This window comes from Bombina bombina, chromosome 2 (genome assembly GCF_027579735.1).
Source record: "Bombina bombina isolate aBomBom1 chromosome 2, aBomBom1.pri, whole genome shotgun sequence".
Taxonomy (NCBI): Eukaryota; Metazoa; Chordata; class Amphibia; order Anura; family Bombinatoridae; genus Bombina; species Bombina bombina.
Genome location: NC_069500.1, coordinates 583,833,750 through 583,849,020, shown reverse-complemented (window position 1 = coordinate 583,849,020; position 15,271 = coordinate 583,833,750). Strand labels below are relative to the sequence as shown.

Sequence of the window (15,271 nt, the reverse complement as noted above, 5' to 3'; positions counted from 1 at the left end):
TGGATAATTCTGTCAAAAACATTTTAGCCAAAATGAACACTTATCAGCGTAAGCGCGACTGCTCTGTTTTAGATACTGAAGAGCATGACGACGCTGATATTAATATTTCTGAAGGGCCCCTAACTCAGTCTGATGGGGCCAGGGAGGTTTTGTCTGAGGGAGAAATTACTGATTCAGGGAACATTTCTCAACAAGCTGAACCTGATGTGATTGCATTTAAATTTAAGTTGGAACATCTCCGCATTCTGCTTAAGGAGGTATTATCCACTCTGGATGATTGTGACAAGTTGGTCATCCCAGAGAAACTATGTAAAATGGACAAGTTCCTAGAGGTGCCGGGGCTCCCAGAAGCTTTTCCTATACCCAAGCGGGTGGCGGACATTGTTAATAAAGAATGGGAAAGGCCCGGTATTCCGTTCGTCCCTCCCCCCATATTTAAAAAATTGTTTCCTATGGTCGACCCCAGAAAGGACTTATGGCAGACAGTCCCCAAGGTCGAGGGAGCGGTTTCCACTTTAAACAAACGCACCACTATACCCATAGAGGATAGTTGTGCTTTCAAAGATCCTATGGATAAAAAATTAGAAGGTTTGCTTAAAAAGATGTTTGTTCAGCAGGGTTACCTTCTACAACCAATTTCATGCATTGTCCCTGTCGCTACAGCCGCATGTTTCTGGTTCGATGAGCTGATAAAGGCGGTCGACAGTGATTCTCCTCCTTATGAGGAGATTATGGACAGAATCAATGCTCTCAAATTGGCTAATTCTTTCACCCTAGACGCCACTTTGCAATTGGCTAGGTTAGCGGCTAAGAATTCTGGGTTTGCTATTGTGGCGCGCAGAGCGCTTTGGTTGAAATCTTGGTCGGCTGATGCGTCTTCCAAGAACAAGCTACTTAACATTCCTTTCAAGGGGAAAACGCTGTTTGGCCCTGACTTGAAAGAGATTATCTCGGATATCACTGGGGGTAAGGGCCACGCCCTTCCTCAGGATCGGCCTTTCAAGGCAAAAAATAAACCTAATTTTCGTCCCTTTCGTAGAAATGGACCAGCCCAAAGTGCTACGTCCTCTAAGCAAGAGGGTAATACTTCTCAAGCCAAGCCAGCTTGGAGACCAATGCAAGGCTGGAACAAGGGAAAGCAGGCCAAGAAACCTGCCACTGCTACCAAGACAGCATGAAATGTTGGCCCCCGATCCGGGACCGGATCTGGTGGGGGGCAGACTCTCTCTCTTCGCTCAGGCTTGGGCAAGAGATGTTCTGGATCCTTGGGCGCTAGAAATAGTCTCCCAAGGTTATCTTCTGGAATTCAAGGGACTTCCCCCAAGGGGGAGGTTCCACAGGTCTCAGTTGTCTTCAGACCACATAAAAAGACAGGCATTCTTACATTGTGTAGAAGACCTGTTAAAAATGGGAGTGATTCATCCCGTTCCATTAAGAGAACAAGGGATGGGGTTCTACTCCAATCTGTTTATAGTTCCCAAAAAAGAGGGAACGTTCAGACCAATCTTAGATCTCAAGATCTTAAACAAGTTTCTCAAGGTTCCATCGTTCAAGATGGAAACCATTCGAACTATTCTTCCTTCCATCCAGGAAGGTCAATTCATGACCACGGTGGATTTAAAGGATGCGTATCTACATATTCCTATCCACAAGGAACATCATCGGTTCCTGAGGTTCGCATTCCTGGACAAACATTACCAGTTCGTGGCGCTTCCTTTCGGATTAGCCACTGCTCCAAGGATTTTCACAAAGGTACTAGGGTCCCTTCTAGCTGTGCTAAGACCAAGGGGCATTGCTGTAGTACCTTACTTGGACGACATTCTGATTCAAGCGTCGTCCCTTCCTCAAGCAAAGGCTCACACGGACATTGTCCTGGCCTTTCTCAGATCTCACGGATGGAAAGTGAACGTGGAAAAGAGTTCTCTATCTCCGTCAACAAGGGTTCCCTTCTTGGGAACAATAATAGACTCCTTAGAAATGAGGATTTTTCTGACAGAGGCCAGAAAAACAAAACTTCTAGACTCTTGTCGGATACTCCATTCCGTTCCTCTTCCTTCCATAGCTCAGTGCATGGAAGTGATCGGGTTGATGGTAGCGGCAATGGACATAGTTCCTTTTGCACGCATTCATCTAAGACCATTACAACTGTGCATGCTCAGTCAGTGGAATGGGGACTATACAGACTTGTCTCCGAAGATACAAGTAAATCAGAGGACCAGAGACTCACTCCGTTGGTGGCTGTCCCTGGACAACCTGTCACGAGGGATGACATTCCGCAGACCAGAGTGGGTCATTGTCACGACCGACGCCAGTCTGATGGGCTGGGGCGCGGTCTGGGGATCCCTGAAAGCTCAGGGTCTTTGGTCTCGGGAAGAATCTCTTCTACCGATAAATATTCTGGAACTGAGAGCGATATTCAATGCTCTCAAGGCTTGGCCTCAGCTAGCGAGGGCCAAGTTCATACGGTTTCAATCAGACAACATGACAACTGTTGCGTACATCAACCATCAGGGGGGAACAAGGAGTTCCCTGGCGATGGAAGAAGTGACCAAAATCATTCTATGGGCGGAGTCTCACTCCTGCCACCTGTCTGCTATCCACATCCCAGGAGTGGAAAATTGGGAAGCGGATTTTCTGAGTCGTCAGACATTGCATCCGGGGGAGTGGGAACTCCATCCGGAAATCTTTGCCCAAGTCACTCAGCTGTGGGGCATTCCAGACATGGATCTGATGGCCTCTCGTCAGAACTTCAAAGTTCCTTGCTACGGGTCCAGATCCAGGGATCCCAAGGCGGCTCTAGTGGATGCACTAGTAGCACCTTGGACCTTCAAACTAGCTTATGTGTTCCCGCCGTTTCCTCTCATCCCCAGGCTGGTAGCCAGGATCAATCAGGAGAGGGCGTCGGTGATCTTGATAGCTCCTGCGTGGCCACGCAGGACTTGGTACGCAGATCTGGTGAATATGTCATCGGCTCCTCCTTGGAAGCTACCTTTGAGACGAGACCTTCTTGTTCAGGGTCCGTTCGAACATCCGAATCTGGTTTCACTCCAGCTGACTGCTTGGAGATTGAACGCTTGATCTTATCGAAGCGAGGATTCTCAGATTCTGTTATCGATACTCTTGTTCAGGCCAGAAAGCCTGTAACTAGAAAGATTTACCACAAAAATTGGGAAAAAATATATCTGTTGGTGTGAATCTAAAGGATTCCCTTGGGACAAGGTTAAGATTCCTAGGATTCTATCCTTCCTTCAAGAAGGATTGGAAAAAGGATTATCTGCAAGTTCCCTGAAGGGGACAGATTTCTGCCTTGTCTGTGTTACTTCACAAAAAGCTGGCCGCTGTGCCAGATGTTCAAGCCTTTGTTCAGGCTCTGGTTAGAATTAAGCCTGTTTACAAACCTTTGACTCCTCCTTGGAGTCTCAATTTAGTTCTTTCAGTTCTTCAGGGGGTTCCGTTTGAACCCTTGCATTCCGTTGATATTAAGTTATTATCTTGGAAAGTTTTGTTTTTAGTTGCAATTTCTTCTGCTAGAAGAGTTTCAGAATTATCTGCTCTGCAGTGTTCTCCTCCTTATCTGGTGTTCCATGCAGATAAGGTGGTTTTACGTACTAAACCTGGTTTTCTTCCAAAAGTTGTTTCTAACAAAAACATTAACCAGGAGATTATCGTACCTTCTCTGTGTCCGAAACCAGTTTCAAAGAAGGAACGTTTGTTGCACAATTTGGATGTTGTTCGCGCTCTAAAATTCTATTTAGATGCTACAAAGGATTTTAGACAAACATCTTCCTTGTTTGTTGTTTATTCCGGTAAAAGGAGAGGTCAAAAAGCAACTTCTACCTCTCTCTCCTTTTGGATTAAAAGCATCATCAGATTGGCTTACGAGACTGCCGGACGGCAGCCTCCCGAAAGAATCACAGCTCATTCCACTAGGGCTGTGGCTTCCACATGGGCCTTCAAGAACGAGGCTTCAGATATGTAGGGCAGCGACTTGGTCTTCACTGCACACTTTTACCAAATTTTACAAGTTTGATACTTTTGCTTCTTCTGAGGCTATTTTTGGGAGAAAGGTTTTGCAAGCCGTGGTGCCTTCCATTTAGGTGACCTGATTTGCTCCCTCCCTTCATCCGTGTCCTAAAGCTTTGGTATTGGTTCCCACAAGTAAGGATGACGCCGTGGACCGGACACACCTATGTTGGAGAAAACAGAATTTATGTTTACCTGATAAATTACTTTCTCCAACGGTGTGTCCGGTCCACGGCCCGCCCTGGTTTTTTTAATCAGGTCTGATAATTTATTTTCTTTAACTACAGTCACCACGGTACCATATGGTTTCTCCTATGCAAATATTCCTCCTTAACGTCGGTCGAATGACTGGGGTAGGCGGAGCCTAGGAGGGATCATGTGACCAGCTTTGCTGGGCTCTTTGCCATTTCCTGTTGGGGAAGAGAATATCCCACAAGTAAGGATGACGCCGTGGACCGGACACACCGTTGGAGAAAGTAATTTATCAGGTAAACATAAATTCTGTTTTTTTTTCTTTTCACTGCTACAGCAGCTTCCCCCACCTAGAGATCCTCTATTCACACGTCAGCAATGACTAATCCTGCTTCCTCCAATCACAGCTTTCCCCCAGGGTTGTCATTGCCTGAGGCTAAAAGTTACATTGTAGCTAGCTTAGGGTTTATTTTTATTTTACAGGCAAGTTTGTATTTTTTTTAACTAGGTAGAATAATTATTAAATAGTTATTAACTATTTAATAACTACCTAGCTAAAATAAATATAAATTTACCTATAAAATAAAACCTAACCTAAAGTACACTAACACCTATCACTACACTACAATTAAATAAATTACCTAAATTAAATACAATTAAATAAATTAAATAAATTAGCTAAATTACCAAAAAACAAACAAACACTAAATTACAGAAAATAAAAAACAAATTACAAGATATTTAAACTAAATACACCTAATCTAATAGCCCTATAAAAATAAAAAAGCCCTCCCAAAATAAAACCCCCTCTAGCCTAAACTAAACTATCCATAGCCCTTAAAAGGGCCTTTTGCGGATCATTGCCCCAAAGAAATCAGCTCTTTTACCTGTAAAAAAAAAATACAAACAACCCCCCAACAGTAAAAGCCACCGCCCAAACCCCCAAATAAAAGCCTAACTAAAAAAACCTAAGCTCCCCATTGCCCTGAAAAGGGCATTTGGATGGGCATTGCCCTTAAAAGAGCATTTAGCTCTATTGCAGGCCCAAAGCCCTATCCTAAACAATAAACCCACCCAATACACCCTTAAAAAAATCCTAACACTAACTTAGTTTTTTTTAGTTAGGCTTTTATTTGGGGGTTTGTTGTGTGGATGGTGGGTTTTACTGTTGGGGGGGTTGTTTGTATTATTTTTTTACAGGTAAAAGAGCTGATTTCTTTGGGGCAATGCCCCGCAAAAGGCCCTTTTAAGGGCTATTGATAGTTTAGTTTAGGCTAGGTTTTTTTATTTTGGGGGGCTTTTTTTTTATTTTGATAGGGCTATTAGATTAGGTGTAATTAGTTTAAATATCATGTAATTTGTTTTTTATTTTCTTTAATTTAGTGGGGGGGGTTTTGTGTGATTTAGCTAATTTAATTTATTTATTTGTATTTAATGTAGGTAATTGATTTAATTGTAGTATAGTGTTAGGTGTTAGTGTAACTTAGGTTAGGTTTTATTTTACAGGTAAATTTGTATTTATTTTAGCTAGGTAGTTATTAAATAGTTAATAACTATTTAATAACTATTCTACCTAGTTAAAATAAATACAAACTTGCCTGTCAATTAAAAATAAAACCCTAAGCTAGATACAATGTAACTATTAGTTATATTGTAGGTAGCTTAGGGTTTATTTTATAGGTAAGTATTTAGTTTTAAATAGGAATAATTTAGATAATAATTGTAAATTTTATTTAGATTTATTTAAATTATATTTACGTTAGGGGGTGTTAAGGTTAGACTTAGGTTTAGAGGTTAATAAATTTAGAATAGTGGCTGCGACGTTGGCGGCAGATTATTGGTTAATAAGTGTAGGTAGGTTGCAGCGACATTGGGGGCGGCAGATTAGGGGTTCATAAATATAATGTAGGTGGCGGCGATGTTGGGGGCAGCAGATTAGGGGTTAATAAATATAATGTAGGTGGCGGCGATGTCCGGAGCGGCAGATTAGGGGTTAATAAGTATACTGTAGGTGGCGGCGATGTTAGTGGCGGCAGATTAGGGGTTAATAATATTTAACTAGTGTTTGCGAGGCGGGAGTGCGGCGGTTTAGGGGTTAATATGTTTATTCGAGTGGTGGCGATGTCCGGAGCGGCAGATTAGGGGTTAAAATTTTTATTATAATGTTTGCGATGCGGGAGGGCCTTAGTTTAGGGGTTAATAGTTAGTTTATGGGTGTTAGTGTACTTTTTATCACTTTAGCACACTCGTAATATCAGCGCTATGGAAGTCCCATAGAAAAAAGACTTTACGAACTTTACGTAAGTCGGTTTGCGGTAAGGCCAAAGAAGTGTGCGGTGCCCCTAAACCTGCAAGACTCGTAATACCAGCGGTAGTGAAAAAGCAGCGTTAGGACCTGTTAACCCTGCTTTTTCAGCTTAACGCAAAACTCGTAATCTAGCCAAGAGTTTCGATCTTCTTATCCATGGGCTCTTTAAACGGCAAACTATCCTCAAGCGGGATAGTAGTGCGTTTAGCAAGCGTGAAGATAGCGCCATCCACCTTTGGGATGGAACCCCACAATTCTAATTGAGAGTCTGGAACTGGGAACAATTTTTTTAAAGGAAGAAGGGGAAAAAGAAGAACCAATTCTTTGCCATTCATTCTTAATAATGTTCGTCAAGTTTATGGGAACTGGAAAAGTCTGTGGAACAACCCTGTCCTCGTAGACCTTATCTAATTTAGAAATCAAAGGTTCCTCATGCAATTTATGCTTTGGAACCTCTAACGTAGCCAAAACTTCCTTTAGCAGAAAACGTAAATGTTCAATCCTAAATCTAAAGTCTGGTTCCTCCGCAGCTGGAGGCTTAGAGACAGCAGATTCCTACCCAGAAAGAGCACCTCTGAAGTATCAGAGGCGTCTTCATCATCGGATAATCTTGTATCAGATAAATCCAATAAGCTTCCCTTTGCTCTGAGCAGCTCGAGGTAAAGCACTAAAGACCGCAGACACTTCTGTTTGTAACTGATCAGTAAGGTCTTATGGTAAAAGGGCCCCTCCAGATGAAGGATTAGGAGTGCTACGGGAAGCTTCATGTGTATTAGGAGATGACAGTAGGGTGTGCACCTCATGGGACGGAGACTCCTCAGAGGTGGATGGCTCAGTGGTATCAAACATATTAACTTTCTTTGACATGATTACTTTATCAAGGCATGTAGAACATAATTGAGCAGGCGGGTATACTGTGGCCTTCTCATAATACAGACGGGTATTAGATTTAGGTAAAGAGGGAGTACGCATCAGAATCCTCCATAGCTTGCGCTTATAAAGTAGACTATTCTTCTTCTCTCTTAAACCGCACGGTCAGGAAAGAGGAAATCAGTATAATCACGCCCAGTCACATGGTGCGCAATGCAGGACCGCCCCTGCTATAAGGAAAAAAGCACACCAAGCCTTCCAGGCTGCGCAGCTTACAAAAATGAAAGTTAAACCTGTACGTTCCAACATCTGCCTGAGTCTCATCTCACACATGTCGCAGCATAATCGTAATAAAATAAAATTATATGATTAATCCGCCGTGTTCAGTAATCCCCCTCAGGAGATTTTAACCCTTGATTCCATACAGATAAAAGGAGCCACACTGTGACCCTATCTTCTTGCGTTATCATATGTTTATAAAAAATGAAACAATCTTACCAGACTCTATGCCGTGGAACAGTAACACAGCCTCTCAAGTTTGGCAGTCTTGTAGCGTTGCTCATGACATAAATTTGAGTGATGGAAGCAGGCAGTGAAACTCGTCAACACTGATTGCTTAGAAGCTGTTAATATCAGTCTGGATGGGTTCGCAGAAAGACTCTCCCTGCATCTCCAAACTCTAGCATGTGTCAATGCTCTCACTGAGAGGCTGACAAGAATACTTAAAACTCCAGTCCCATTTCGAAAGGTAGATACCCTTCATAAGGAACCACTCTGAATCTTCTGACACTTCTCTGCCAATCTCCTGTGATAAAAGGCAAAGAATGACTGGGGTAGGGGGAGTATTTAAGCTTTTGGCTGGGGTGTCTTTGCCTCCTCCTGGTGGCCAGGTTCAGTATTTCCCAACAGTAAGGAATGTTGCCATGGACTCTGACTTTCCTCATATTAAGAAGGAAATATTTGTGTGTGTGTGTGCGCGTTAGGGATAGACCATATATATATAATAAGATAAAATAATTATGCAGTCTATCAAATATTAAATTTGAGCATGCTTATTGTATTTCTAGATACATTCTGTGTATTGCAATTCTGAGGTCAGACATGAGATGCCTTGCTGACTTCACATCAAAATTCAATCCTCCCCACTCAATATGCAAAACTACACAGGAGAGAACAAAGGATTTAGACCTTTGCCTAGATAAGACCAATGGGTAACTTTAAAGTAAATGTTAACATATGGAGTCCTCAGATTTATGTGCCCATATATGGGTTTCCTGCCCAACATGGATAATAGATTTACAGACCCCCTCACTGCTCAATACATCTAAGAGAGAGAAAAAGGAAAACATTTGGTTCAATTAGTGAAGCTGACGAACCCCTGCAATGAGGTAGTCAGTCTACAATATTAAACTTTTTTGAAGCTAGCTGAATCTCAAGAAATTGTAGCTTTCACCATCTACAAGTTAAACTATCCCCTGCGGAGCTACATAAGCAGCTCCCAGACAAGCTGACATTTTAAGTCTCTGTATGACATGGGAACCTAAAACTCAGATAAAGGAATTGTGCCTAATCTCCATAATAATTTAAAATACACAGATCATATTACAAAAAGTTGCTAAATGAATTATACCTTATTCGTATTTCATACATTCAAAACAATGTTATATCAGAATATTTTTTGAATGCATCTCTTGAAATATTATAAGTAGAATTGTATGGAAGTATACATGAGATAGATATATTGTATAGATTTAAAGTTATGCATAGACCTGGTATCTGAATGTATAGGAAGTCTATATATGTATATTTGAAGAGATATTATAAGTGGAGTATATTAATGTTTAATCTTGAAATACTTAGGGTAAATAGTATGACATAATCCAATACACATGAAACATGTGGTTTGTTAATACTGGAAGTTAAAGTGTATTTAATAAATATTTTAAAGGTTAGATACTAGACTGTTGGCAATATTGATAATGAAAGTGCATTTATAGTTGTCTGCTGCCCTCTGATAGTTTATTTGAGAATTGCAACCAAGGGGAATAGTAGTATCAGATAACCATATGTCTCAAGGGCCAATCAATGCTCAGCTCCATTAGGGCCTATCAGAGACAGCACCGGGGAGCGTATCCAAACATTCACCAACGATTAGAATAAAAAGGGGTGCGGTATATAACGTGTTATAACCTCATGCAAGGAGAAAGAAGGGGTCTTTGGCTTGCTTAAATTTTGACGGTCACTATAAGCACAATTGGGCTACCTTTGTATTCATATTGCAAAATACCCCTCTTAATTTATGAGGTGAACTTCAATTTTATCTGGTAACGTATAATAGGTTATTTCATACTTTTATATTTAAATCAAAGATATTCTAAAGCTTTAGTTAGATTGTAGTAAGTATACTGGTATTAAATATTAATGTTTAGAAACAATTTTGTATTTTAATATCATAAATTAATTACAGTTATTGCTATATATTTATTTAGAATTTGCCGTATTGTAGCTTAATAGTAGGTCATTTCAGATCAGACATATTGACATATAAATTGGCTGTTTGCATTAATAATATATACAATTTCTGATGTTTTTAATTGAAGTTATATAGAATCATTTGTGGACTAAATAACTTAAAGGGCCATTATACACTCATTTTTTCTTTGCATAAATGTTTTGTAGATGATCTATTTATAAAGCCCATAAAGTTTTTTTTTTTTTTTAAAAATGTATAGTTTTGCTTATTTTTAAATAACATTGCTCTGATTTTCAGAGTCCTACCCAAGCCCCAAAGTTTTATTTGAATACCGTCAGCTACCTTCTCCAGCTTGCTCCTGTTTGTGTAAAGGGTCTTTTCATATGCAAAAGAAGGGGGAGGGGGGAGTGTCTTATTTCCCACTTGCAGTGGGCTTTCCAACTGCTTTTTTCAACAGAGTTAAACTGAAAACTTGTAAGTACGTTTTTAAACCATTTTATACTGGATTTTTATATCAGTATCTGTGCATCTTATTCTTTATAGTAGTGTCTATTACATGCAGTTATATGAAAATGAGTGTATACTGTCCTTTAATTATACTTGTCTGAAAGTTATCTTAAATCTATTGAGACCCAGTAAGATTTGTGTGAAGTATCTTGGTATATTGTTTATCTAAACACTGTGAAGTTAGTGGTCCATATTCTGGTATTTTATTGTGGTATTTTAATGCGATTCATTGTGAGTAAAGTTAATTTTAACGGTATATCTTGTATGATCTTTGTAAGAATATTACAACAGCATATGTGTATAGTTGATTCATAATCTAGTCTCTTTTCCATATAAATATTTTTCAATGTGTTTATAAATTTAACTAATCTCAAGAGTTTAGGAATAAATATTAATTTCAATTGTTTCGTATATACATTTTAATTGAAGGTTGTTTTAAAGAATAATATAAATAAATTGTATTATAACCCTGGTATATACTTACAACCAATTATCGGAGCGGCCAATTATTATGGCCTATATTTGAAATTTCTGAAGTAATGGGTATCGGCTTGAAACTTACTGATATGGAGCAAATCAAAAGAAATTTAGCTCTGTGTACTTCAGGGAAACTATGTAGTTTTAAATGACAAAAATCATCACATCTATAGCACATATAAGCTGGACATAGCAGAGCATCTAATAATAAATCAATTCAATCTGCTTGCTAATTGTTGTCAGAAATAGAACATTATTTGTGGCATTCTGATAAATTTTACAAACATTTCACTAAAGCTGCTATATTTGATGATTTTTTTAATTTAAATATTTTATTTTCCCCTTTGATGGGCATAGAAAAAAACATAAAAAACAAAAATGATAGTTCAGGCACATCAATTAAATGTCCACAACAACAAACCTTGAGTAGAAAGCTATGCAGTATAGGAGACTAGTATCAATATTCTCTAGCAGTAGGTAACAATGCTCTGACCATTAGGTGACGCTGCTACACATGTATAAAACTGCCCATAAGTGACATAATAAAGAAACTTATAGTCCACTCCCCAGTACCAGGAAAGGTATTTGCAATCCAGTAAATATATGAGCATATTAAAAATTAAAGCAAATAAATCTAGCACTGATATTCCAGCAGCATATCATTTCTTTCCCTGTCAAGTGGCAGTATGTATGTGTGTGTATATATATATATATATATATATATATATATATATATATAATGTCATGTGATAGTTTACCAAGCACAATACAGACTAATTATTTAAGATTCTTTCTTTATAATTATAAAGGACTGTACTTCAAAAGACATTATGAAATAATAAAACAGTTTTATTTGTCACAAAGTTCACTGAACATGTTTATAAATAAAAAATATTACATTAAAATATTAAATTTAAAGGGGTTATGCAATTGGGTTGTAGGGCTGTTATATAACACCAATCTGACATTTGTATGGAGGTTCGACTCTAAGTAGAACAGTCTTTCACTTTCCACACTACTGCATGGGGCAGAAAGATATTTTTGGGCCATTTTAGCCAGAGCTGGAAATCTGTTTATTAACTGACCAGTACTTCAGGGGTTTTTCTGAACGAGGTACAGTGATGTCTCCTACAATAATACAAATAACAGCAATTTGTATTGGCAGAACAGTAGTAAACAATTTTTAGTTTAGTCTCCACTGCCACAAGATAGCATATGGGTAGGAAGTGGAGGTATCGGTTTAAGTATCGGTGCATTTGCACGAGTACAAGTACTCATGCAAATACTTAGTATCGGTACCGATACCGATACTAATATCGGTATCGGTGCAACTCTAATATATATATATATATATATATATATATATATATATATATATATATATATAATTTTTTTAATTTTTTTTAACTTTACTTTTAACCCTTATCTGTAAAGTGTACCAAGTGAGTGTGTTTTTAGTAAAGTGGCAACAATATATGAAAAAAACAAAAGCCGTTTAACAGGAGAACATGCTGAAATGTTATGCTTTCTGCACTATGTTTTTCTACTTAACTGTGAGTATTGAAGAAATGGTGTAGTGTCTAACTTAGACAGTGACAGTAGTGACTTAGGGGTCGTTTTATCAAAGGCTTTCACCAGCCTTCGACCCCCTACGACTGCAGGTTCTCACAAGAACCTGCAGTCGTATGTGCGCCCCTCTCCGCCCCAGCTTTATAAATCGACCCCTTAAATTTAATTTTATATCAGTGTGCAGTTTAAAGGTATTTATGCCATTTTTTTAATGTTTTGGGAAGCGATTTAATAAGTTCATTTTCAAGCACTCGTCAATTTATTGAAAATCTTGGAGACCATAAATATATATATATATATATATATATATATATGTATGTGTATAATTATATATATTTATTTATTTATGGTCTCCAAGATTTTCAATAAATTGACGAGCCCTGATAAATAGATATCCAGAGAGAGATGAATAAAATCTATAATCTTCCAAGTGAAAAAAGAATAGTGTTTTCTCCCCTTTGATACTTAAATCTTGGTAGTTTTCAACTGACATTTTAAATAGTTTTATAGTGTACAGAAACTGTGACTTGAACTGAAAGGGAAACATTGACATTCGCATTAAATAATGATTGGTTTCAGTATAAAATGTATAGTTTATTAATGTATTGCTTAAGTAGTTATATTATTTTTTTTTATATATATATTTTTAGAATGTTAGAAATGAAGCGTGGAAATGACAAAAATGTTATGATTGATATTGGTTACAAACAAGGAAGAGAAGGCACTGTGCTTGATGTAATTGTCCGAGACATCTATCTGTGTGCTAGCATGGAGTTCCTCCTTACTGTGGCAGATATATTTCTAAAGGCTAATGAGCAAAGCTCCGCCGCTCAGAAAAGCATTAAACAAACATCATCATCAGCCACTAAGGAAACAGGTATGCACACAGTTTATTATTAGCCAAAACAAAAAAGTCTCGGAAGTTGAATTATATCTGTTTGTACACACAAAATTACTTTGTCAATTATGCCTAATGTAACTCATTAATTCAAATATTCCAAACTTAAAGTGAATGTAAATTTGAATGAATAAGTGCCTGTTTATTAAAAATACTATTAAAAACAGGGGCACTTTAATTCATTAAATGTTTTTTTTTTTTTTAAATACTTATCTTTTTCTTTAGGAAAACCAGACCGTCGATCCTCCGCCCACAGCTCCTTCTGTACTTAGCACCTTAATGACAAAACTGGCTTCCTCCAATTGTTGCAAGCACCCCAAGGTGCCCAGCTCGTAAGGTCACGAACGATTGTAGGAAGCCGGATTCGTCATTGATATGCTAAATACAGCAGGAGAAGTGGGAGGAGGATCACCAGTCTGGTTTTCCTAAAGAAAAAGATAAGTATTTAAAAAAAACGCTTCAATGTAAATTTTAATAAATGAAAGTGCCCCTGTTTTTAATATTATTTTTAAAAACTGGGCACTTAATCATTCAAACATAAATGTAACACATTTCCTTTTTTTTTAATTTAAACCACCACAACCACAGGGCTAAGTAATTTAACTTCATAGTATAAAAGAGGATTAGTTTAAATCAAAAAGTCTTATCTGTATACTGAACCATGGAGTTATCTTTTTATATGACCATGCTTTGCACAGAAAATAGATACAATGTTAACACTAGTTCAAGCGTCTTAGTAAACCTTTGCAGCTTATGTTGCTGTTGTTTAAGATTTCTTGTTCTTATACAAAATGCATAGACTGTGCAAAAATTCCATATGTGGAGTCGTTTGCTCTAGTTAACTGATTACTGCCACTGTCAATAAACTGTTGTAACCTGCACTTACTTTAGACAATACCTGGATTATATGATCTGAGACTGTGCAAGCTATTTCTTTCCTATGGCATGGAGAGTCCACGATTTCATTCCAATTATTAGTGGGATATTCAACTCCTGGCCAGCAGGAGGAGGCAAAGAGCACCCTAACAGTGCTGTTAAGTGTCACTTCCCTTACCCATAATCCCCAGTCATTCTCTATGCCTCTGTCAATGGAGGATGTGCAAAGATGGTGTCTGAAGATATTTAATCCTTTTATGGGTACTTTTCCCTGCAAGCAAGGATTAGGGGCTATGCTGTGTCAATGTCAATCTCTTTAGTAAGAGTAATGGTGGCTATTAGCAGTTAGAAAGCGGCGAGGTTGTCTTTGCTTTATTTCTAACATTATTGCTACCCCTTTATAAAAAGCCAGGGTTGGTTACTCTGTTCTTTCTTATTCTCCAGGTCACTGTCAGTCATGGTATGGATCAGTCAAACCTAGGATTTAGTGTTTGCCCACAACTGTTCCAGGGTCCCTGTCAGAAGCCGGTGCAATTGACAGACCACACGCTGGTGTAGAAGAAAGAAGACTTCTAACCGTGAGTCCTGTATCCCTGCCCTCATGGCTTGTTGTCTGATGGGGGTAAGGGACTTGTTCTTATTTTCTCTGTGTGGGTGGAAATCGAGGGGCCTTTTTCAGTGAAAGCTAAAGTCTGTAAAATCCCTCAGTGGGGACATCTGTTTAACTGTAGAGATTACATTTCGCCGGTATATATCTGGGTCTGCTATAATCATTTCAAGTTAGGATTTATATATGACCTCAGTATGAAACCCCTTTTTAGAACTAGGGGTTATTTTCTGAGCCTGTACGGTTCCCTGAGCAGTCAGGAACCCCTCCCTCAGTGCTAAACGTTTCTTCCTTGGGTAGTCAGGAACCCTTCTCTCAGTGCTAAGTTTCTCACTTCCCAAAGATGATATTAATTTCTTTCCTATGGCATGGAGAGTCCACAAAACATTTTAATTACTAGTGGGATTTCCACTCCTGGCCAGCAGGAGGAGGCAAAGAGTACCCCAGCAGAGCTGTTAAGTATCACTTCCC

General features: G+C 38.6%; 1 protein-coding gene across 4 annotated transcripts in view; it reads left to right on the top strand.

Annotated features, from left to right (window-relative positions):
* VPS13A (vacuolar protein sorting 13 homolog A) overlaps positions 1-15,271 on the top strand; it is a 767,672-nt gene that overhangs the window by 440,130 nt on the left and 312,271 nt on the right. For all 4 annotated transcript variants that reach the window (XM_053702484.1, XM_053702483.1, XM_053702481.1 and 1 more), the window contains exon 38: positions 13,070-13,296. In XM_053702484.1, coding sequence (XP_053558459.1) covers positions 13,070-13,296 — 227 coding nt within the window. The remainder of the gene's footprint in view (positions 1-13,069; positions 13,297-15,271) is intronic.